Source organism: Dermacentor variabilis, chromosome 6 (assembly GCF_050947875.1).
Source record: "Dermacentor variabilis isolate Ectoservices chromosome 6, ASM5094787v1, whole genome shotgun sequence".
Classification (NCBI taxonomy): Eukaryota; Metazoa; Arthropoda; class Arachnida; order Ixodida; family Ixodidae; genus Dermacentor; species Dermacentor variabilis.
In genome coordinates this window covers 189113996-189136036 of record NC_134573.1, presented here as the reverse complement: position 1 = coordinate 189136036, position 22041 = coordinate 189113996, and the positions used below count along the sequence as shown (strand labels likewise).

General features: G+C 44.1%; 1 protein-coding gene and 1 long non-coding RNA gene across 2 annotated transcripts in view; one reads left to right on the top strand and one right to left on the bottom strand.

Annotated features, from left to right (window-relative positions):
• Positions 1-2503: 2503 nt before the first annotated feature.
• The window catches only part of Chd64 (transgelin calponin-3), a 71222-nt gene continuing 51684 nt past the window's right edge, over positions 2504-22041 (bottom strand). The window contains exons 2-4 of the mRNA XM_075697146.1: positions 10206-10342; positions 5628-5838; positions 2504-3275 (exon numbers count right to left, since the gene is read on the bottom strand). Coding sequence (XP_075553261.1) covers positions 3105-3275; positions 5628-5838; positions 10206-10342 — 519 coding nt within the window. The 3' untranslated portion in view covers positions 2504-3104. The remainder of the gene's footprint in view (positions 3276-5627; positions 5839-10205; positions 10343-22041) is intronic.
• On the top strand, positions 3234-5517 carry LOC142585978 (uncharacterized). The gene is made up of 2 exons (XR_012829166.1): positions 3234-3323; positions 5304-5517. It is a non-coding gene; the product is annotated as an uncharacterized LOC142585978 (long non-coding RNA).

Here is a 22041-nt window from a genome sequence, read left to right as displayed (position 1 = left end):
AAAAAGAAGGCGTCGACGATGATGATGAAAAGAAAAAGATGTATGCGTCACGCTCGCCTCCAGCTCCAGTATGGGAAAACACAGGGAAGGAATTCCACTTGCGAAGGTTAGGCGGGGGCAAGTGGAGAGAGTGTATGTTAGCGGCGACGCTCGTCCCGAAATTGTGGGTTCGCAGCACTTAAAATATTTCTAGTTTGAAAAATTCTTGCGGTAGAATGCTCCCTAGAGGCAACGTAACAACTTCCAGCGTATAACCAAAATTTGCTATGTGGCTTGGTGAGGAGCCCTTTGAAAGCAAGAAGTGGAGTTATACAAGTCATGTAATGCATAGAGAGCGGCCATTCTCTTACTGAAAATCTGAATTCATTGCATCACATGTCCCTTGTGCAAGTGTAAAATGAAGTGTAAAGTCAGCCTCTTGGTCATCTGTGTAGCAACGGTTCCTTGCCAGGCGAATGCTAAAGTATCCCGCCTTCATCACGCTGATGATAATCAAGCCGATGCGCCTCTCATAGCATACACTGATGCCAGTGTTAATGGCACCATGATTCACACAGCTCTTGTGTGTCAATTGATACCACAGGCAGGCCAGACGTGCTCACGTGTTGCCGATCCCGCTCCGCCAGCCTATCTTGCCGAGCTTGCCGCCATACGTGATGCCTTGGCCGCGTTGCTCCATTTTGTTCAAGCTGCTCAATATTCTCAGCTTGTTATTCGCACAGACTCAACTCGAGCCATCCATGACATACGTGGAGTATCTCAGTACACTACTCTCAGATGGCATTCATTGCCTTGCTGCGATGACGATATCGTGATACATGTCCAGTGCGCGCCTCAAGCAGCCTTGGCGACCCACCCACAGAATTATAGTGCACCAACTTCCGCATTTTTCTGAAGATGCCTACGGACAACTGATCCGGGAAAAAGAAAATTCTGAGGTACCACACAAGCTCTTATACCTCTGTGTGAGTCAGACCTCCCTGGTGGATTAACCCAGCGAGAGGAGGTTACATTACAGAGGCTGGATGTCAGCACTGCACTCACCCCCTCTGCTACTGCTCTCCAGCCACAATAGTACCGTGGTCCCTACGATGCATTGTGCCCAGAATGCGACAGTGACACACTTGCTATGGACATGCCCAGGACTTCACCTAAGCCGTCTCTGCCACCTCTGGGCAGCAGGCCTCAGGCCTGGCCACCCACCCAACCTTGAATGTTGGATTCATGGGTCATTGCATCGTTCACTTCTAGATTTTTTACATGAATCAAGTCTGTTCGTGTACTTTTGGCATGCTTTGTACGAGGGCGAATCGGTCTTTGCCCCTATTTTTTATTAGCCAAAATATGATACATAAAAGCAATTACAAATATATGTACTATTCTAAATACCTTACACTATTTTTCCCACATAGTTCCCACACCAATTCAGACCATTTGTCCCATCGCACCACTAAATTTGAGATGCCCCTGAGGTGGAATTCAACTGGCGGACTGTGGAACCACCGTTGGACTGCTGTCTTGGCTTCATGGCCCCTTTTGCAAACTGTCAACACTGCCACCTCACACTTCTCAAAGCGAGATACCTTTCCCTATACGTGGGCTGCATTTCCTTGTGGGTTTTGATGGGTGTTTGTCCCTTGCTCCGTAGAAAATGAATCGCACTTCGTTGCTCATACGCAGTGCCGCGGAGCTACCAGCACATAAGACCGGGCCGGTCCAATGGGAATAGATATGATGACTTCGCATTTACAGCTGTAATATGGCTAAGATAAAATAGAAGCAAAGACTGATTTGATCTTGTATTATGCCTAAGGGCAAGCTTTTGAAATTTAAAAAAGAAGAGTAAAATTCATTTAGCAAGTCTGCGTCAAAATCTAACTGGATCTGTACTACCAGTGTATAGCTAATCATGGTTCATCTCTAAATGGTAATTCAGAACAGTGGATTGATTTAAATATCCTGTTTACAGTCGCTAAAAACTGCATTTATCTATAGTTCAGAATCTAGCAAGGATGTTAACATTCAACACCACATATGTATGATCTAGAAGCACCCATTAAGTGACCTCCCAATCTCATTACCTAGTGGAACGTCTCCCACTAGGTTATGAAGTCCGCAACAGTTCTTTGTTCCCTTTGCTTATTTCCTCAGCACAGTTATTAGAAGCTGCCAGAGTATCGTAAACAATTATGTAGGAGGAATGCAAAACAAAAATTAAGCATGAAAATGTTAATCATTCTACTGAATAGTTATTTCAAAATACAAGCAGATTTTGTGCCTTATGTGTGTTGTGCATTGGGATTATTTCAGACTGGCTTTATTGCGAGACCTGATAAATAAAGTTTCAGTTTTTAAATGTTCCTTCAAGGCTCTGAAGTATCAATACTGCCATATAGTACCTGAACATGAGACTAGTAATGCAGATGCTTGCATATCGTGAAGTCTAGTCCTGTCTGATTCACAGTATTTGTCTCTTCCTTATGTGTGGTGTAATGAAGACATGTTTAAAATTGTAGTACTTTATTCAGTACGAAAATAACAGTTTAAAATTGGAACATTTTCGCACAGGTAACAAATGCTGCCCTTCAAAAGGCCACTCATTGTTCTTTCTAACTGTAGAGCATCAAAATTTGGCTTCCAAGTGCTAGGTAACCTTTGGAAAATGGGCTTGAAGCAAGAACATGTGGCACATAGTGTCTATACATTAATGGTGGCTGCAATGCTCAGAAGCACATAACTGCCCTGCTATCCAGGCTCTTTGTGCAAAAGTGCAACTCTCCATGCTACTTGTCCATTTGTACCGTCATGGTACATACGAATAGCCACAGAAAGCTAGTGTCTGTAAGTAAGCAGAGGAAGTTCTGTTTGCAACTAGACTTGGAGTGCCAGCAGGCTCTTTCTTCACGTATGTGTTTAGCCACTCTGGAATGTACAAATCCCTATTCCTAACCAGCAAAGCATTTAAACAGACATGCAGTGAGCCTCACTGCCTTTCCAATTTGACACTTCTGCAGATGTGGGATGGCCTTTGTTCCCTCCCCTCTAGTGTTTTGGCATCATCCCAGCCATTTTGACTGAGGTATGGGACTGTTCCAGATGGATCTTTACATGTGGCGGGTGTTGCCAAAGTTGATGCCACTTTGTGTGGCACCCTTGTTGGATCCATACTGCAGACTGATAACATTCTGGCCAGCCTTCAGCTGCTCCTCGCTGAAGTTGCGAACATTTGCTTCTGCCTCTTTAGGTCCCATGCCCTTGACACCAAACTTGGGAGCCTGCAAGCAACGGATGAGAACACAACTTAAATCTTAGAAAAAAGAAAGGCAAGTTAACTTTCCTAGATATGGCAGAGCATAAATTATCTCTAAATTACAGGAACACTTGCTGACATACATAGCTTTCGTCGCAATTAACAATCATTTTAGAGTACATAAAAGAAAGGTCACTTATGAAGCACAAGAAAGTAAAACCGCAAAGCAACGATGCCTATGCAAAAGCATCGAAACAAAATTTTGCAAAATTTGAAACTGCAATACAACATTATAGTACCAAGGAATGTTAGGAACCTATATCCTAAGTACCAAATTTTAGACCGGAATTGCTGTCATGATAAGCACAGATACCTAAGAGAGAATGTGAATGGTTTAAGAGGAAGCAAATGATTGTTGCAAGATAATCAACATTTTTTCATTTACTAGCTCTATAACTTGTAACATACATGATATAGCTCATCCAGTTATTTCTCATGCCTGCTGCCAAAGGTGAGCTGAAATCATGCACACTCAATTGCACACAATTATTGGCATATATTGTTTCATGCTGATGACAATGCAAATGGCATCAGCAAAAACTAGTGTTTTCAGTAGGAGCAACTATGTGCCAACAAAGCTTAAAAAACAAGCGATCTGAGACGTTTTTCAAAAGTGAGAGATAAATCATTTCTAGTCTGTTTACTACTTCTGCGTGGAGCCACTGTCCCCAGAATGGTACAAAATAATGCATAAAGCAGTTGGGACACCCTGTATAATCTTGAGAATAGTGTGAACATGCCAGTTTTTTCCAACTGTCTTGCACCAAGATTTGAAAATATGCAAATACTACATAGCTGGATAGAACCAAGGTAATCTTGTTTGCTGTCACTTGGAGAAACATTATTTCTTGCATTCCGACTAATTGCATAAATAGCCTTAATTAATCAACTTCTCAAGTATTATAATTAGATTAAGTGTCAATGAGAAAATGACAGAGCAACACGAAAAACTCCTGATACAGCTCTCTGTTGCTCAATACATGCTACATAAAAGTTTTTCCTAGCATGAAAGAAGCCCACGAATAGACAAAATTGCCGCACGACTAGTTGCTCGAGGCACTCTGGGTGTATGCACGGGCTTCTTTCATGCTCTGGAAAAGAGATTTATGAGCAACAGAAAGCTGCATTGGGAGTTTTTCATGTTACTCTACAATTTTCTCATTGACACTTTTAATCTAATTATAATATTAGAGAAGTTGATTAATACAAATGATGTAATTAGATGGTATGCAAAAAGTAGTCTGAGTATCTCCAAGTGACAGCGAGCAACATTACCTTGGTTCTGTCCAGCTATGTGGCATTTGCACATTTTTCAATCTTGGTGCATGATAGTTGGACCCACTCTTCACCTATTATACAGGGTATCCCAATGTAAGAAAGCATTAGGTCAGTGATGAAAAAAACTTGTTATAGCAATGACCATTTATAGAAGAATTGCATTGAGGAAACAGACAAGTAGCACCCAAGCATAGAAGTGCAAAATGTCAGTGGGATGGAAACAATACTCTAACTTTCCTGCACACTTCAGGTGCTTTTTCTAAATGTTCCCAACGGGTTTATTCTCCCTTATGCATTCATGTCCTCAGGTCCTATCTTTGTGCTGTTCTCCCTAATGGGCAGAGACATCCTCGAGATGCTCCTGTACTGCTATTATGTCTCGCTTTTAGCCACTGCTCCGAGACTTAGGCAAGAAGCATACCTCATCAAGTTTCTTTTTTATTAAATTGAGTTAAATAAAATTAAACCTAACTTGTACCTTGTAAAAATAAACCTAACTTGTAATTGTACCTTGCATAAACTTGTAATAACCATCAATGTATTTTGTATCAAACTCATTGGTTTGATACTTGAGAGAGCAGGGCTCTCTGAAGAGTGGGTGCATTACCTTAGAGTGAACATTTTCTGTGGCGTGCTTGCTCCTTTACCACAAGCCTTTAAATGCATTACGAACAGTATGCAGTGTTTGCCTAACTTTGAATTACTTGAACCACAGGTTGCTGCATATGAATGAGGTGATTGCAAGAGGGCAGTGAAGAAGCATGGAGAAAATATTGAGACCACTGCCTTGTGCACTTTGCACATCAACGACTCCATTGCAGCTGAAATATGCAGCTTTGTAGCTCACGTGAAAAAACATATGGAAAATGTTGGTCGCAGGCACTAGCTATGCCACTAGTGGCTGGCAATAAACCACTTCAGAGCATTCATGTCAGAAGCTGTGGGTATGAGAAAAGGAGGGGAGGGGGGTTCTTTTGGCTGCAAAGAATGGCACGGGTGTCAAACACAGTAAGTCAAAGCACAAAGCTGGAGAACCCACCTTCCTGGCCAGTGACTGCAGGCAGATGGAAACCGAGAGCAGGTTCTGCTTCTCCCAGAGGTCAACGGTCTGGAAGGTCTCCTGGGCAGGAACACCCATCTGCCGTGCATGCTCCAGAAACAGGTTGATGTTCTCCATACATTTAAAAGCCATCTTGCTCTGATTGATCTTCTTCTCCGGGATACTGCCCGCCTTGATAGAGTTTACTAGGCTGCACAAAAGTGAACTCATTTGTCAGCATCCTCTGACGTGGCTCAAGACTGTGAAACTTGACGGACTACTCATTTATATTGCATGTCACCTTGTATCTCAAGCTTAGCCACTGTCCTTGGCTTGTCATCATCCCTGATCTACATTTTTCAACTTTGTTGTCGAATAATACACAGCACTTTGTTTGAACAAGCTGACAATCAATATTTAGGGTCTCTTCTGCGTAATCAAAAGTTTATTGCTAATAATGCTCAATTGTGAAATGGTTACATGAAAACAAGATGGAACTTCAATTTTCTTTTGGAAACAATCACAAGTTTATATTATCTAATGCTGGAAAGAGCAAATGTGAGCATAATACTGACTGCACATCAGCATGAGGAAGAAACTGAAAACAGGTGTAGCTCCATCTATAAGGAATTGATTCTATAAAGGCATTTGGTCATTATGGTGTACACATTCACAAGTGATGGATTATTTGTATGTTAATATATACCTGTACATGCTTTTGATTAAAATTCTGAAAGGGAGGGCTATGAATTATCGACCATGCGGGGTTCTCTAACATGTGCCTAATAGTCAGTACACAAGCGCATCTAAATTTTGCACACATTGGAATGTGGCCATCACAGTCAGGAATTGAACTGACAAAGGGTGTAGGTTAGGGCGTGTTGGTATTCCATAACTGAGGTTTTTTAGCGCACGAAAAGGGACGCGAGACAGTAGCAAGATGCAGACACAGCGCTGTGTCCGCGTCTTGCCACTGTCTCGAATCCCTTTTCGTGCGCTAAAAAACCTCAGTTATGAACTGACAACCTCGTGCTCAGAAGTTGAATGCCAGAGCCAAGTAACATTTAAAAAAGAAAAAAAAAAGGTCTTGTCAAATTACCATATACTTTGGTCATTTTCCTATAAAATGCAAGTCAATGAGGCAATGTGAGCATGGCTGCATTATTGTTCCACATGTTTCACACATGGGCTTTGTAATTTTGTGACATGTCATCTTTGGGGAACACTGACTGCACTTCATAGCACACAGGAATACTCACAAACTCGCAACATACAAAAGTACTTATGCACCTCCATGCAATAAGTTGAAAGCATCTGAATTTATCAAACAGTAGGTTAAATGCATAATCATGTGTTTGTGTACCCTTCGAGCATCTTTGTCAACGTTAGAACGTAACACCTGCATTGTTACAACCATTGAGTTAGTATTAGCTCTGTGGTTGCAACACCTCCATAGTTGAACTATTGAATATGATGCCATTTCTCATGTTAACAGGTCTGTATGCTATGCAGATACTAGAGCCAACTCTTATGGCATTATATCATTATTTATGGTTTGATTGCACAGAATGAAGATGCACTCACTAGCACTGCATTTTGCCGGTCAAAGGGTTCACTTGGACTTTCTGCAGCTCAAGTAATGTTTTATGTAGGCATGTTTTACTCCTAGTTCTGCACTGTGCAACTGTAGCAGTGGATCAGGAATTCACAGACAAATGTACATAATTCAGGATGTCGAATGAAAATTATGCCGGTTCGGTTCAGATTCAATGCACTCTGATTTCATTCCAGTTTGTAGAAATTAAATTTAGTAAGTTTGCAAACCAATTCGGCAGAGTAAACCTTATTCTGCGGTGACGTGCTTCTCAGTGCTATCAACTTGTATGCATGGCGCATGTGCAGACGTTATCAGGAGGTGGAAGAAATGGGCTGCCTGGCACGTGAGACAGAAATTATGTCTTCTTTTATGTGAATATGAGTGACGTTTAATGTTATACAGCTACAGCACCCACACACATAAAGACTGTCACCTTAGGCAATGTCGTCGCAAGAGTGCGATACGTGTTGCATTGTCTCGAAACACAGTTGCTCTTTTCAGTGTTTCCTTTTATTTTCCAGTCTACCGAGTACGGGAAAAATGGAACATTATGGGGCTTCTTGAATAGCAAAATTTTCTAATCAAATACGAGGATGCAGCGTAGATCCGGGCATTAAGATGCCAACAATGCAGGCACTTGCTGCTTGGATAAACTTTTCATCGTGCAGCCATCGCCATGATTTTAGCAATAGCCTTTTAAAAATTGAGCTACTGGAAAGCAGCTTTGATAAGAGTGAGTAACGTTTCTCTTTGCAAAGTGCAGTTAATGAATAGAGTGCACAGTTATGGAGAAGCCTTTTTTTGTGCATATAAAAGGCAGACCTGTAATAGACAAAGACAGTGAGAGTGCCTCTGTATGCATAGGGTGGGCTTAGCTTCCACGCCTTGACAGCAGCATAGCCAGTTAATATTTTTGCTTCAAGTAGTTGCTACTGGACTGGTGGTGAGTAAACTGTGGCAAGCGACACAGGGCCGATTCACATTGTATTACCTAATTTATTACTACAAACTTCTAGTCTGTAGCAAAGAAAGAAGCCAGCAAGTGTATTTTGCTCAGTTTATAGTTCTTTTTGAAATAAAATGACGTGAAGACATTCATGCTTCAGAACGAGGACAGTTTGTGCTAAATGATGTGGCAATCTTTGCACAATTTCATGTGGCACAGAGCCTTGCACTGACAGACTGAACGCTGACAAAATTGTCCAAATCATGCACATTGTGTCCCGGGATTGATTTTTAGAAATCAAAGAGCGTGCTGTACTCTGGTTGGAGGCACCAAACATGCGTTGAACCATGGCATGCAACAAAAGCAAATTTCCTGCACCCTTTGGAGTCGTCACTGCACATTTGGAAGATGCCAGTGTCCATTAGCGACCACAGTGTTATTGTTGCCAGGAGCCGAGCTGATGAACTAGTTGGTTTTCCCATTTTCTATTCTTGAAGTCACCATATTTTTTGCTCTCTGTATGTCCCGGTGTGTGTGTGTTTTACTGTATCTAGTAATCGTACCGAGCTGGCCTAAAGGCCGAAGTAGGAGCTTCAACAGAAGGTGGCCCTGAAATAATGTTTCGGCCGCAGAACACAACTGGCATGACCGAGTTCAGAAGTCCAAGTATCTCTGCCAAGGTGGCCGTATAGTCATCAGCACATACCTATTGTTTACTCCCATTGTCGCTCATAGCACAACTCGTGAGCCATAATGATGTTCTTGTTGGGTGCATCGACTGAAACGTAATTACTTCAAAGAAACACATATGTATTTAGCACCCGTTTGTATCCTATATGCTTGAACAGTTTCGTGCCGAACCGATGACTTTTTCCGGTTCGATTCAGTTTTAGTTCGGACCAGAATTCCAGTTTGGGTAAGGTTCTTGGCTTGCGTTCAGTTTGACACCCTGGTACACAAGTCTCCACTCAAGGTTTGTGTTGTACGACATGTCCTGTGGCAACTATATATGTCCTGCACAAGCAAGCAGCTGCATATGCAGTAATTTGCCAAGCCAAACAATTCTTTTTTTCACGCTGGTTTAAAAGCACCATCTACTAGTCCAGAAGGTAACAATAAGCCTTTCAAGGTAACCAACTACCACTTGCTTCACAATATTTGGGTAGTCATGAATCTACTCAATACTTTTTTTGTGTAACGTGTCTCTTTGCTACATGTCATCTAAAACTGTGTGTGAATGAAGAACCGAGCTAGTGCATAAGATTATATGATCACTAGATTTTGTGCGACAGATTGGAGCTGCTCTGTATCAGGGTGTCAACAATCTTCATGCTCAAGACTTAGTCAAAGAGGGGAGCTGGACCGTTCGCAAAGGACATGTTTGTTCGCTCATCACCTGCACCTGTGATGCGCACAGTAATATAACTCGCAAATGCACAATGTATTGCTTAGAGAAAAAGTTTGGTCAGCATGTAGTTGAACAAGGGATGTTGTTCACCAGCGCAACAACGGCTTTCCTTGGCAGCTCTTGTATAGTTCACTTTGCTGCGCACAATGGGGAAGGTGAATAAGCAGGTGTGAACCCCTGCTTCTTGGGAGAACTGGCAGCACTGTTTGCTGATAACATGGACTGAATGTGATGACAGTGTTTCATACATACCACCAGCAAAAGGAAAAGGCACAAGTTTAGAAGCAGTGAAGCGGAGCGCACAAAGTGCCATTGTACGTTGATACCGGCTTTTATATAATATACAGTGCAAGCTTTGCAGAATATATACAGCTGACAGAACAGTGAGCAACACTGAGGAACAGCCATACAGTGTGTGTCAGGTTCTGTTTGACAGTGCTAGTTTTTGCTTCCTTTACGTAGCATTAGAAAGCCGCACTTTTTCTGCGAAAAAGAAAAATGTGATAATTGCCATGTTTATTTAAGAAAATCAGTCCTAAGTGCTCACAGCAGAGCGGTATACCACTTGTGGTGCACGTACTGCCATTCGTAGGTCAGCCTCGTTGCAAGCACAAAGTTGTTCCTTACTGGCAGAGGAGAATGCCATCCTTGAGTGTTTCATAGAAGTTGTCCATGTCGCCAGAGGTGTTGATGTCCTGACCCGTGACATCCTTTACCCAGGCAAGCAGTTGACCCGCCAGCTCCGGGTCATACTTGGACTGGATCTGCATAATGTATGTGCACAGAAGTGGGGTCTTGTACCTCAAAATAAAAATGTGATGCAGAAGACCAAACACAAAGTAGGAGGCCAAATACAAACTTCAAGCAACACATATTGGCAGCCTTTACTGCGATAGAAAACCAAGCTTCAACTGATCAAGATATTTACTTTCTATGCTTTGGCTGTCGGGGTGAATCTGCATTTGTTGGCCAGGTTTCTCTTCAGTTCAAGTAGCTTTTCCATGCACTAGCTGCACTTTGCAGTTCCAAAATAGCATGTATAGTGGGCACTTGGATGGTAAAACTAGCGGCATGATTCTCACTTGCAGCTACATAAAGGAAGTGGCTACAATACACAGTTTAATTCTCTTAAGTTTCACAATTTATTCATGTCACCCCTAAAAACCCTCACGGGGAGGGTATTACATGAGGGAGGGGGGAATGCTACCATTAATAACGCTGTACATATTAGAAAGTGCAATAGCAATACATAGAGCAATAAAAAACAGCAATTAAAACATAAAACATATGAAAGCAAAAGATGAACAAAAGAACAATCAAAATATTATTACACATTTCTTTCACAGCAAAGTAAATCTTGGAATATCTTTGTGCAAGTTTCTGAGGCGATGTATGATGGCAAGTTGTTCCACTGAATGATCGTGCGTAGAATGAATGAGTTGGCATGAGAGAATGCATGGCACTTTACATATCTAACTTTGAAAGAATGATCACGTCGTGGAAAGATGACATGGGGGTGACTGAAAGAAATTGTTGTGAAGGGATGGATGGTGATAAAGCTTATGGAATAGTGTTAAACGAGCAAGCTTGCGGCGATACAATACGTCTTCCAGTTTGTCACGTTTTTTAGTTCCGAGACGCTTGTACAGGATGAGCTTATAACGAGTTGTATAATAATGTTTATGGTACATATATTTGCCATGTACAATGGCAACATGTAATGTGTTCTGTCACATTCAAGTGCCTGTATGCATAGGCGTAATTACCTGGGGGAAGGGGTACTTGCTGGTCGGTAAGTTGCTTACTACTGCAGGAGGCACTTATGTTGTACCTTTGCTTTGTAATCAAAATGTGCAGCACGACTAGACAAATAATACGACACATACACACAGTGCTACTTTCAACTACAGATCGGTAGAACGGCAATAAAAACTTACATTCACAGATACTCATTGTAATCAAAGCATACATGTGCAGGGCTATCTCGTGAAATCAAGAAACTGCATTTCTTTTTTCTAATATCGTCACAGAAGGCATGCTCATGCACAGAATTGTATTTAGGCTTTAGATGCCTTATCTTGTAATCTATTACTTTGGGCCCAATCCAAGATGAGAGTATTCTCAGAGTGAGACACAGCCACACTCTAGCACTGCATGCATAACGCCCTGAAAGCCTTTTTGTAGCATAATGATGCTCATTTAGCTCTCGACAAATGCGCTCTCTTGCATGACAAGGGCATCGAGTAAACATTTTCAGTCCAATTAATTCACAAATTGCTCAAGTTTCTGCCTAAGACATGTGGTCATCTCTTTTCCGCGTTGACCAACCTGAAGCTATGTCCACTATGCCCTTTCTCTGTATCCTTTTCAGATTTCAACTCGTGCTAGTATCAGAAAAAAAATGCTGTTTCTTAATTTGTCAAGGTAGACCTAGCTGGGTGTGCACTGTATATGTTTTGATTACAACGTGGACAAATGTAAGGTTCTGCTAGACGAGTACCTATGAAAGTGTATTGTTTATTATTTTCGTCTGGCCGATATACTGCGTACCTGCAAATATAAAAATCTAGTTGAGAGCAGCTGTATGTATTCTTTTTTCTTAGTCTAGCCAATAAAGAGAGATATACATTTATTGTGCTGGAATAGCTGAGAGGTCGGCCTGGATCAAAGTTCTGACCTGCTATACTGGGCACTGGGAAAGGCGAGTAAAACAAGAGAGAAGAAAGTGCTGATGACGGGGTCGAATACGGTGGTGAATGAACTTGAACAGTGAATACTCGTGAAAGTCTCAAATCTAGGCCATAGAAAGACGTTGACCAGAGCCTTTAGAATATTGCGCCAATGACAATTGAGTCCCGGACAAGGTTCCAATAAAACTTTTTTTGAGACAAAGGTTGACTGATGAGCTTGGACAATTGCCACAGTGCTGTGAAATCCATTGAAACATTATACAATGGCCAGTTCTCTGGGTGAAATCAAAATTCTATCACATCTTGAGTAAAGAGAAAATAAGGTTCTCATTTATAAGGACATAGTGAATCACTTGTAGCGCTGGTATCACGTCACCAAATACAGTCCAGACATTAGCAGATTCCATCAATATAAAACAGACTGCCTCACGGATGGCTACAATCTTGACCACCGTTGATGTAGTTTGGTGGTTGAGGCGGAAGGGCATATTGATTGTCAGATTTGGTATTGCAGATACCGCGGTGGAATAGTTGGCGACACAGACCCGTGAGCAGTCTGGCTACTAACATGCACTCTAGGGAAATTCACTTTTGCTTCAATTTCACCCAATTTTGTGCTGCAGGTACACTAATTTCAGGCGCTAGCGTAATGCTAGTGCTGCAATATACAATATATGTTTATAAAGGGTGTCCCACGTAACTTGAGCCAAATATTAAACATGTATGTGAACGCCATGTAGCTGGACAGAACCAAGGTAATATTTGCCGTCGCTTGGAGATAATTCTTTTTCATTCTGCCTAATGAGATAATTAGTCTGAATTAATTAAGAAACTTCTCAAATATTATAATTTGATTAAAAGTGTCAATGAGAGAATTGTAGAGCAACACGAAAAGCTCCTGATACAGCTGTCTGTTGCTCAATCATCATCATAAGCCTGGTTACGCCCACTGCAGGGCAAAGGCCTCTCCCATACTTCAACTACCCCGGTCATGTACTAATTGTGGCCATGTTGTTCCTGCAAACTTCTTAATCTCATCCGCTCACCTAACTTTCTGCCGCCCCCTGCTACCCTTCCCTTGGAATCCAGTCCGTAACCCTTAATGACCATCGGTTATTTTCCCTCCTCATTACATGTCCTGCTCATGCCCCCATTTCTTTTTCTTGATTTCAACTAACACCAATCTGCTCTTTTTTTATCCCTTAACATTACACCTATCATTCTTCTTTCCATAGCTCGTTGCGTCATCCTCAATTTAAGTAGAACCCTTTTCGTAAGCCTCCAGGTTTCTGCCCCTTACGTGAGCACTGGTAAGACACAGCTGTTATATACTTTTTTCTTGAGGGATAATGGCAACCTGTTGTTCATGATCTGAGAATGCCTGCCAAACGCACCCCAGCCCATTCTTATTCTTCTGATTATTTCAGTCTCATGATCCGGATCCGCCGTCACTACCTGCCCTAAGTAGATGTATTCCCTTACCACTTCCAGTGCCTCGCTACCTATCGTAAACTGCTGTTCTCTTCCGAGACTGTTAAACATTACTTTAATTTTCTGTAGATTAATTTTTAGAACCACCCTTCTGCTTTGCCTCTCCAGGTCAGTGAGCATGCATTGCAGTTGGTCCCCTGAGTTACTAAGCAAGGCAATATCATCAGCGAATCACAAGTTACTAAGGCATTCTCCATTAACTCTTATCCCCAATTTTTCCCAATTCAGGTCTCTGAATACCTCCTGTAAACACGCTGTGAATAGCATTGGAGAGATCGTATCTCCCTGCCTGACGCCTTTCTTTATGGAGGACTACGGTGGCTGGGGAGCCGCTATAGATATTTTTCAGTATTTGTACATATGGCTCGTCCGCACCCCAATTCCGCAATGCCTCCATGACTGCTGAGGTTTCGACTGAATCAAACGCTTTCTCGTAATCAATGAAAGCTATATATACTACATAGCTATATATGTTGCTCAATACTTGCTACTTACATACTAGTGCTTTTCCGAGCGTGAACGAAGCCCACAAATACCTGCAATATTGCCACGCAACTGGCTACTCGGGGCACTTTGTATGTAGACTGTGCCCCCAAAGCAATCTGCTTTGGGCACGGCAGTAGGTCGGCCAAGCAGAAGAGCAAGCCTCGGAGATCAGAACGGCCGCAAATGCAGAGGGGGCTTGGAACGGTGAAGCCACAGTAATGTCAACATCATTTCGGCGCTGATGTGGCTGGCTAGTGGTGGCATGTGGCATTCTAGAACACTAGTGGTGGCCTGTGTTGTGGCATCGTGCAAGTGAGGATTCGCGTCATATCAAAGCTCGGACAAAAACCAGGTGCTCAGCATAAAAGAAAAATCGGACATCATTTGTGCTATTGAACGTGACACAAAGTCAGCGCTGGCACGTGAGCGGGATCTATCTTTGACCACGGTGTGTGGTATTTGGAATGCAAAGGAAGAGATGCTCGACAGTGCTGCTGGGACAACGAAAAGATGCCGGCTACGAGGTTCAACTTTTCAACGTTCGACTTTTCGCCATCGTTGCCTCTGTTATTGCTGAAGTGTCGCCTAACGATAGTGACGAGGACGACACAGAAAGTGACAGCACGGGCGATTCAGGCCAGACAGTGGCAGAAGCTGCACATCATGCCAGCCTCATGCGGGTGTTTGTTGAGAAGAGGTGGCTGGCAGAAAAGCTGGCTTGCAGCTTAAGGGAGTTTGAGGCCGCTGTTGTCGCTGCTAGGCCACCGTGGTATCAGACGAAAATAACAGACTTTTGTCGCTCGAAATGAATAAATACTGCATGTGTTTTGCCCTTTCATTGTACTCTCTCCGAGTTCAGTTTTTGACAGGTAAGTGGGCAATATCACGCTATTTCAGTTAAGCAGTACAACCATCTATAGATACAGGGTCCCGAATATTTTGCTGCGAGAGTTCGAAAAAAAATCTTGCACTCAGCACTGCACTGTTCTCGCTCAAATTTTGCAGAACGATCACATTCTGGCATCAACTTCATTGAGTATAACACTTGGCACAGTTAATTGCCTGGTTTTTAAGAAAAAGAAAGTGCTAATTTTCCTGTGCTTGTGGTAATGTGAGCTGCTGCTACGATGGCACAAGCGTAAATTTGTGTCACCACCTTTCATCATCTGCAGTAAGCAGCGTTTCAGGGAGGGCAGTCGCGTGTTTCTCGCAGCTGACGGCAAGCGGCGACACAAGTTTATGCTTGCGACATCGCGACAGCAGCTCTCATTACCATAAACACAGGCAAATTTGCATTTTTTTCCTTAAAAACCAGGCAATTAACTGTTCGAGTGTTAAACTAAACGAGGTCGACACCAATATAGGATCGTTCTGCAATATTTGAGCAAGAACAGTGCAGCGGTGAGCACAAAATCTTTTTAAGAACATGCACAGCTAAGTATTCAGGGCCCTGTACTTTTTCCCAGCTCTAGCCAACTACGATTTAACGAGGTTTCACTGTAGTAAGCGAATATTTACAGTGGGGCCTTCTACTCCAGTCGCTGCTGCGTATGGCACGGCCGCATGAGCCCTGTCTTGAATACAATCTGCGATGCGGACAGTGTAGGCCTCTGCGCACCGAGGGCCGATAGCATCGTGTGCACTAAAGCACCCACACCCTTGCACTTCACGCGTGTTCACGAAGTGAAACGTCACTAACTTTTTCTTTTGTATTCACCTTGCGCTTTGTTGTATGTACAGTATCCAAATTTTTTTTATTCTTCTTTTTCGTACTTATATTCCCCTGCAGTGTTTTTTCTTTTTTTATGTATGCGTGAGCCACCACTCAGATATTTCGTTGTTCCTATAGGCACTGTAAATGATTCATTGACTGATTATTATTTTTCTTTTTTGCATTGGGTCCATGGGGAACGCTCATTCATTGTTCAACATATCCGGGAATTCGTCTTAGCGGGAGTCTGTTGTATTTTTACTGTGTGGTATTTAAGAATGCAATGCTTAATTGCAGTGCGTAACTGGGGTTCCGGCAGCACGTCTTTTATTGACATATGCTTCACCATTACGTAGTGTCCCGCCTATGCTTCTCGCCCTGTGGAAACAAACGTGTATTAATTAGTAAGCCTTCTGGCTTGGTCGTTTCCCAAAGGCGGAGCCGGCACCGCTCGGCGTCGTGAACTCCGCCGCCAAGCGCGACCGGCTGCTGGGCACCGACGCATTTCCTCCCGCCATCGACTTGGGTGCGCCGCGGCGACGTTTCCTTATAAGGCGTAGATACGCGGGCCCCTCTCGCCGATGGCGTCGGACACGCAATCCAGCCAAGAATGCTGCCGATACGAGAGAGGATGCGCGCCCGCCTGTTTCCTCCCTCCCGCCAAGATTAACGGCACGGGAAAAAGAAAATGTGTGCAGAGACGAGCGCGTGGGGGTTGCCGAGGGCTGGTCGGGCCGGTATTTCGCGGGGGTCTGCTTTTCCTTGTAGTGCGTCGTCTCTCGCACGGCTAGCGCCGTACCCGTGCCTGCCCCTCTGGCAGCATTGCAGAGCAAATGCGCACGCATTGTGATCCGGTTATCGTGGGATTGTGTGGGGCGATACTGTTTGGCGAAGTTGCGTCTCGTGTTTGCAACAATTATCTCTCTCTCGATGCTCGCCCGTCGTATCGGCGGCTAGGGAAATGATGCCAGTACAGATAACGGTACAGATAGCGCTGGTTCGACCATCTCCTCCGCGATAATACTCCCGATGACTCCCGTGTTACCGATCGCAATGAAGTGGATTAATTGCTCGTAATGAATCAACAAGCCCAATTGGGCACCTTTGTGTCGTAATTGCTCCACGTACTGGAGCCCGCAAAGACATTCAGGAGAAATCAGTTGTGCGAGACCACACAATTCAATGCTTAACATTCGACACTTAAGAGGAAGCTTTAGCTCGGGCCCAACTCCGACGCGGCCTATTCAAATACATGTAAAAACGCGAAAACGTTTTTCTGAGATAACCCCTGTACCGATTTTAATGAAATTTATTGCATTTGAGAGAGAAAGTTAAATTCTAGTGACTGTTGAAAGCGGAATTTGATTTAGGGCTTGAATTTTGTTAAAAGGATTTTCAAAAATTCATACGTTTGAAAAAAATAGAAGCATGAAGTTTACAAACTAATAGCTCTGCATCAAGAACAGATATCGTGATTCTGTAAACGGCATTCATTAGACCATTCAAAGCGGACAAATTTGATATGTCACTTTAAATCTTAAGTGAATTTGTTACGTTGTTTACAAGGGTTCTGCAAAAGTTGTAAGTACACATTACCCCATTTTTCGAGGTTCATGTGTAACATATCAATTTTGTCCGCTTTAGATGTGCTATCATGTACAATTCACAGAATTGCGATATCATTTTTTCCTGCTGAGTTGCGGAGTTGTAAACTTGATAGTTTCGTTTTCTGAAAATTTGCGATTTTTGCCAAGTTTTTATAAAAATTTGACGACCTAAATCGAAAATTCGAAACCAACAGTCACTAGATTGTAAGTTTTTCTTTTGAATGCAGCAAACCCCGTCAAATTTGGTGCAGTGGTTGCCGAGAAAAACGAATTTTCCTTTTACATGTATTTAGATAGCAGCACCCGAGCTAAAGCTTCCTCTTGAGGCGCACGGGCGTCTTTGCACTTCGCTCTCATGAAAATGCGGCCATCGCAGACGGGAATCGAACCTGCGACCTCGAGCGTTAGAATAATGCTAATCTCAAGACACAGCGTGAGCAACTGACGATATATATCTGTCGAGTGACACTGTCAGTTCTTTTTAATGCGCTAGCATGAGGAGTCTCAATGCGGGGAAAAAAGTGTTTCTGTGCGTGGGCATATAGGGTGTCCCACACAACTTGAGCTAAGAATTTAAAAATGGACGGCGCGTCGGAAGCGAATTGAACCGAACGCATACTATTCGCAATAGCTTACAGTAACTCGGACATTTTTTTTTCCCCATAACTTAATAAGTTTAATTACCCACCTTTTTAATTATTGACTGAGGACCCCAAGTATGATAGGCAGGTTTGTAGAGCACCTTCATAAACCACTGATCGAGTTGTTTCCTTTACGATACGTCTCGCGTAGTGCTTTTTTCCGGGTTGCAAAAAAAGCCCGCGAAATATGAAAAAAGCCACGTGACGGAGCGCCTGCGCAGTGGTATCGTGCGTAAGGGGCCGATTTCATGATGTCGTTTGATTGATTGATTGAAAGTTTTATTAGAAGGAATGGACCGTGGCCTAAGGTAGAGGTAAGGGATCAGGTGAAAGGAAGGATGCCTGCCTCCTTCGCAAAGGACAGCAAATCGTTAATTTTTCTGGTGGCATCTGCTTAAGGTGCGACCCAGTCTTCGTACGATGCCACCTTTAGAGGTAGGGTGTGCTTGTCCCTGAGGGTGGCTGTGGCAGGACAGGACCAGATCAGGTGTTTGAGATCGACGTTGATCGCAGGGCAGTTCCACTCGTGTTCCTCTCCACTTGCTCAGAACATCCGGTGTAATAGAAGCCTTAGCTCTTGTTTTGTGGATGAGAACCTGGGCTGTTCTGGGAGGGCGAGTGGGAATGGGAGGAAGGATGCTAGGAATGGACTCCCGTAGGAAAGCCTTCCTCTCGTGCTTCAACCGGGCAATCTGGTGATCTGGCACAACGTTCTAAGTGGTCCTGATCCCTTTTGACTCAGGGCAGGCGTTTGTCAACACCACAGGAGATGTTCAGAGTACAAGAAGGAAAGAAATTAAGGAGAGAAAGAACATAAAACACAGTTTTGTCACAGTCTGCGAGTCCGTCTGGTTGGTCCGGTTTGTTGTATTCTACGGCTCCGGTCGCCTCGGATTTCACCAAAGCCACGACAATCCAATCCGCCAGCCATGCCGGTTCAAGTCAGCGCGTCCCAGCTAGACACCATATCCCAGCTGCGTCGCTGCCTGGTCGGCCGTCTCTGTCTTGAGCTCGTGTAGCTGAGGAGGTCGGCATCAGCGGCCACTCGCTGGGACTGGGCGGCCCTAGCCGGGCGATATCTGTCTGGGTGTTTCCTTCACCTATTCGGCTCGCCTGCCCAGTCGTTCACACTTTTCTAGCCGGATCTTCGTAGTCTCGGCGCGTGCAGTTCGGTCCTCCTCGGTGAGACCAGTCAGCGCCAGGCTCTCAGCCAGGGGGCACGATCGGGGAACTGCGGGAAGTCTCGGGCATTGTTGTAGCACGAGGAGAAGGGCTTCTGGTGCACCGCACAAGCGGCACGTCGGATCCACGCCGAATAGTTCGTGGCGGCCTTGGTTTGTGAGGAGAGCGCCAGTGCGGGCTTGAAACAGCAGGGCGCTGCCTCTGTCTCCTCAGTAGTCTGGTGATGGGCACGGTTCCGGCTTGTGGTGTTAATATAGTGTCAGGCTTTGCTTTTTGCCACTGTCGTGCGCCAAATCGTTTTTTCAGCATCATTGATTTCCTTGATGACTGCATTGCGCCAATTTGCCTCTGTCTTAGTGTCGAGGTGTTTTGAATTTTCGCCGGATTTCGTGTCTAGGGACGTATTTCCGAATCCAAGCCGTCCTGATGTTTTTGTATCTTAGGTGTAGGTACATTCTGCGACTGTAATTTGTGTTTGCCATGAATTTGGGTCTGCCGGCATATTATAATTTGGACCTGGCCTCCCTTGCCTCGAACGAGGACCAGCTAATTTCCCCGCTTACTGTTGCATTTGCAGTGGCTATGCTTCCCCCTAGCAGCCAACGGCCTAGTTCTGTTTGGTGACGCTCCAGGCATATTATGGTTTCACTGGAGTAGGCCAGCACATCGTCTGCGTATGTTGTCGCTGGTACTGCTACTCCCTTCCACAGTGTGCGTCCGACAGTGTATGGGTTGTATGAATGTCTGGCCAAGTGCCAGATGCGGCCTTTGAGGCGATTAGATTTTTTTACTAATGCATTTTGATGCGGATCCAGAAAGTTAGTTTGGTCACTGAGAGTTACGCCGAGGTATTTGTATTCCGATGTTTTTTTGACGAAGTTCCCTTGGAGGGTGAATTCATTGTTAGTGTTGCTTGTATTTATCCCCATCCACTGTGTTTTCTCAGTGTTAAACCTTAGCTGGTCGGTTCCTGTGACTTGGGAGCAGATGCCGAGCTGGTGTTGGAGGTAAGCTGCCGATTCTGCTAGCAGCACAATATCGTCCGCGAATGCCAGACATGAAATTTTGGTGTATTCTTGTTTGTCGGTTGTTATCGTGGACAGGCGGAGGCCTGGCCCTTCATTGTCTAATATTTGGAGTAGTTGTGTGATGCATATGTTGAATAATGTTGGAGACAACGGGCATCCTCGTTTTAGCCCTATCTTTTGCTCGATTTTCTTCGACCTTAGTTCTTGTAGTGTGTACACTGCTGTGCAATCCGTGTATAGGTTCTTGAGCAGGTCTATGCTTTTACAATCTAGTCCATTGCTCAGTAGTTTTTGCCAAAGCCTCGAGTGAGGAACACCGTCATAGGCTCTTTCCATATCAAGGAAAGCCAGATATAGCGTTTATTTTTCCTTGTGTTTCATCTCCATAGCCTGGGTGAGAGTGAATATTGGCGGCGAGGAGTTACGGAGTCGCCATCTATCGGAAGCGCCTCGCTGGCGTAGTATGAGGGGTCACGCGGCGCGCTCCTCATAAGTTTTGCTGTCAGCGATCACTGAAAACACCACGCGCCAGCTCTCCCGGACATTTCTGTAAGTACTTTCGAAACGAGAGAAGTTTTTTACTGTCTAAATAATAATCTTGGGCAAACTAAAAGCGCACAATCGTTTTCAGACGCTATCTCTTTACCGAATATGTACAGTGAACGCCGCTGCGCGTGGTCGCCGCGATGGAGTCTCCCGAACCGGCTTCTTGCGTGAAAGGTAGGTATACGCTGAGAGCAAACTACGTGAAATATGTTCTTATAGTGTTTGTATAACTAAATGGAGCGTAATAGAACGAAGCCTCAATGCACGATCGCGCAGATTCGCAGCGACCGACTGCGCGTCTGCATGCTTGTCCGCGCACTGTTTCGCTTTCGCCGCGTGCGCATTTTCGCTCAGTGCCATGAGCTGCAGGCCGCAGAATATGAGCATTTGACAGTATACAAGCAACCATTGTTGCGTGGGCGCTATCAGAGCTGTTCAAAAATAATTTTATTGTAGTGACTTCGACGCCTACGGGGACTGTGATGTGCCGTCGCGACGATTCAATCTTTTTTTTTTCTTCTAAATTCTTGCACGTTTCAATATTATTGCTCGAGTTGCATCGCACTGTATGTTTATCGGTGTTCTCAGCGTGTGATTTCCCGCTGCTTCTTTTTTGTAATCCAGTGCATTCATTCATAACACAAACATGACCATATGCCGTGCTTTTTTAAATGTGCTTCTTACCGCTGCCTTTCCACTCCACTGAACTTGCCAGTATCTATAGCATCGACAAGTTCATAGACCAAACCGTCATGTCATTAGTCGGGCAGCGGACTCGAACGAGCGTCTCAGTGCGCGTTTTCAGAACATCGCAGACCGGGCGCCGTAGCAGAAATCTTCCTCGCGTCAGTGCTTGCTGCATAACCGAGTTGTAGCCGATGACTGTTTGCTGGTTTTGTGTTTCGCGAGCCAAGCTTCACGCAGCTTCTTCTCTTGCGGTTACGTGTGAATAAGGCTGACACCGGCCTCCGTTACGTGCGTTCGGCCCTGCGCCACCGAGCAGTAGCCTACCATGTTGCGCGCCTTCAAAGGCAGCCACTACCTATTGTAGTGCTTTAAAGCGTTGTAAAGCAGACACTCG